This window comes from Apium graveolens, chromosome 5, assembly GCF_009905375.1.
Source record: "Apium graveolens cultivar Ventura chromosome 5, ASM990537v1, whole genome shotgun sequence".
Lineage (NCBI taxonomy): Eukaryota > Viridiplantae > Streptophyta > Magnoliopsida > Apiales > Apiaceae > Apium > Apium graveolens.
Window position 1 is genome coordinate 315,228,541 of NC_133651.1, and position 2,725 is coordinate 315,231,265.

The 2,725-nt window shown below is 38.5% G+C and overlaps 1 protein-coding gene across 1 annotated transcript; it reads right to left on the minus strand.

The window, feature by feature from the left end:
* Positions 1-560: 560 nt before the first annotated feature.
* On the minus strand, positions 561-2,448 carry LOC141723312 (phosphate transporter PHO1 homolog 3-like). The gene is made up of 4 exons (XM_074525109.1): positions 1,676-2,448; positions 990-1,368; positions 841-889; positions 561-655 (listed from the first exon to the last, which is right to left on the minus strand). Exons 1-4 carry the CDS (start codon positions 2,280-2,282, stop codon positions 575-577), a joined length of 1,116 nt encoding a protein of 371 aa, XP_074381210.1. The 5' UTR covers positions 2,283-2,448; the 3' UTR covers positions 561-574.
* Between the last annotated feature and the right edge of the window lie 277 nt (positions 2,449-2,725).

The window sequence follows — 2,725 nt, forward strand, 5'->3', positions numbered from 1 at the left end:
ACAGTGTTGGAATCAAAGTTACAAAACTGTATATCACACAACTCGCATATGAAAACAGAGTAAAAGCTGATACACAAAATGGCTTAATTTGATTATTATGCAAAGCAATACATATAGGAAACTGACAACCAAAGATTAGCTAAAAATAGGATGATGAGAAAACCAACTTGCCTAAAACAAATAAACTACCCGAATAAAAAGATGTCACTCTGCTTCCTGACAAACAAACAGCACTAGGCATCTCTGAGGACTTATTCAAGCTGATGACCATGGGCTGCAGACACTTAAATCACAGCATAACGAATAGATACCAAGTTTAGACATTATTCCCAACAGTAATTTAGGTGGGGTCCAGTCCTCTGACAAACGATTGTTACAACCCTCTTTTTCCACTATAATTTTCCCACTGATAGGTTTAGACACTGAAACGTTGGGCATGTTATAAGATCTTTAGTACCTGTCCCGTGAAAGAAAATATAGTCGGAACAGATGGTTCAGAAACAATCCGCGTTGTCAGGGGACCAGCTTCATGTATTTATGCGTAAAAGCAAGCATTTGAATGATTGACTGAAAATTAAGTTACCTCATCAGAGCTGCCTATGTAGGAGGTATCAACCATTCGTAGGTACGACTTGGAAGCATTCCTCGAAGTGATCTGTAAATGGAATCAATCCGAATTTCTTATTATTAGCATAGCATTCAAAAATCGAATTCCAACCTAAACACGACTAAGACAATTGGACCCGGGTGTGTGAACATATGTAGGCATAAACTTCCACCAGAAAGAAAACAAAAGTAGCTGAACTTGACTGTTACGTTAGTCGCGACTCAGTTGCGTACCTTGTCATACTTTTTCATGATCTTGGAAAATGCCAGAATATTCATGAAGCTGTTCACATTGCAGAGTACAAATCAAAGTACAGATTAATGATTGAATTTCGTAAAAATCTATAAATAAAAATGGTGATTTGATTGACTGAATTACTTACCTGAAACTTTTGAGAAGTCTAAGCTTGTTGTAAAACTCGATAAAGGCTCTTCTGAGTTGATCTTCAATTTTACTGAGATTTTCGGGACTGAATTTCAAATCCGTCTGAATAGGAACATTAAGGACACCTTTGATTGTCGGAAGAGGAGTATCAGTGGATTTGTTGATTGTGACGCGATTAAGTATCTCCAGCGAAGCTGGTTTACCAGTAATCTTGAATGTATTAGTAGTAACATTACTGCTGCTGATTGTCACTTCTGGAACAATTCGGTTTGAATGACTTGCTTCTTGAGGATGATCACCTTGCGGGGATTCTTCTGTACTCGTTCCTCTTAGTGATTTATCTTCGTCGATTTTGGCCATGTGCTCAGCCATCCTTTCTGCAAATCAACCGCATTTGATTAATTTCAAATTATAAAAAAATGTAATGATTTTTTTAAAGCTATATTGTTAAGCTACCAGCTCTCGTTTAAAACCTCAAGGTGTTAGGAACTGGGCTTAATTTCAAGTTTTTAAAAACTATACGGTAAAGTTACCAGCTCTCCTAAAATCTCGAGGTTGTAGGAATTGAGCTTAATTTCAAGTTTTTAAAAACTATACTGTAACACGTTACCAGCTCTCCTAAAACCTCGAGGTGTTAGGAATTGAGCTTAATTTGATCGTGTTACATTGTCAACAGATACTTACTGCTGTGCCACCTCCCGGACGATGAAACTGAAGCCGATAAAGCTGCAGAAGAAGATGCAACAGCGGAAACAAGATGATCCATATCAACAGCAGTTTCAAACCAAGCATGTTTCGGATTCTCAACTTTAATCCGAAAGGCAATCAAAGCATCCATTTGTCTGTTCAACTCATCAGCCTCCTTCATAACCTCATCAACTTTGGCCTTATAAAACCTATTAACTTTATTAAACTCATCATCAAGTCTTTTGAAGTAGACAAGCTCATACTCTCCTCCATCTTCTTCGGCCCTAAGAAACGTGGTTTGATAGCCATCTTCTCCATCCGATCTCTTCACATTGTTCACTAAAATGACATGGCTTTCAATGTCATCGTGGCGCCTACTGCTGAAACTACGCAGAGAAATGCTTCTTTGTACAGATGTAAGACCACTGAACGTTCTGTAGTGCGAAAGAGCTCGCGGTAATCCAGGTGGATTCGAAGGTGGAGGCCTAGTCTTTTGTCTGAAATGATGAATGTCTTTCAAAAGATTTTTGAGGAACTCATAATCCACATATGCACCTTGCCATTCAGGCACCATTTGTGACTTCAACTCTTTTCCGAACTTCATAGCTTATTAGCTTCACTACAAGAAATAGCGTCAGTTCCGACAGTAATCCGACCAACTCTTCTGAGTGATGAGCAAAAAAGAGAAGAGATAAGTGATCAAGAGAGAGAGAGAGAGAGATACACTCCAATAAGTTGGAGTATATGAGAAGGAGAAGATAAGAGGTGTGTGTATGAGAATTGCATGTGGGAATATAAAATGTGAAATGTTTGTTTATATAAAGAGAGAGAGATTCACGAGAGAGAGAGGAAGAGAGAGAAAGAGAGAGATCACGTAGAGAGAAAGGGGAAGAGTCGTTGTTCACGAATACAATTGTTCATGAATAAGCTTGAGCTCGACTCGTTAAAAGTTCGTTCGCCGTGACTCGTTAACAACCTCGAGTTCGAACTCGAACAAAAACAAATGTGTTCTTTAAGCAAAACGAGTTCGATCCGAATTTTGGGTTA

Coding starts and splice junctions, on each gene's coding strand:
- LOC141723312 (XM_074525109.1), bottom strand. CDS start 2,282: ATGAAGTTCGGAAAAGAGTTGAAGTCACAAATGGTGCCTGAATGGCAA. Junction 890..989: donor AGACTTCTCAAAAGTTTCAG/GTAAGTAATTCA, acceptor CAATGTGAACAG/CTTCATGAATATTCTGGCAT. Junction 656..840: donor TCATGAAAAAGTATGACAAG/GTACGCAACTGA, acceptor TTCCATTTACAG/ATCACTTCGAGGAATGCTTC.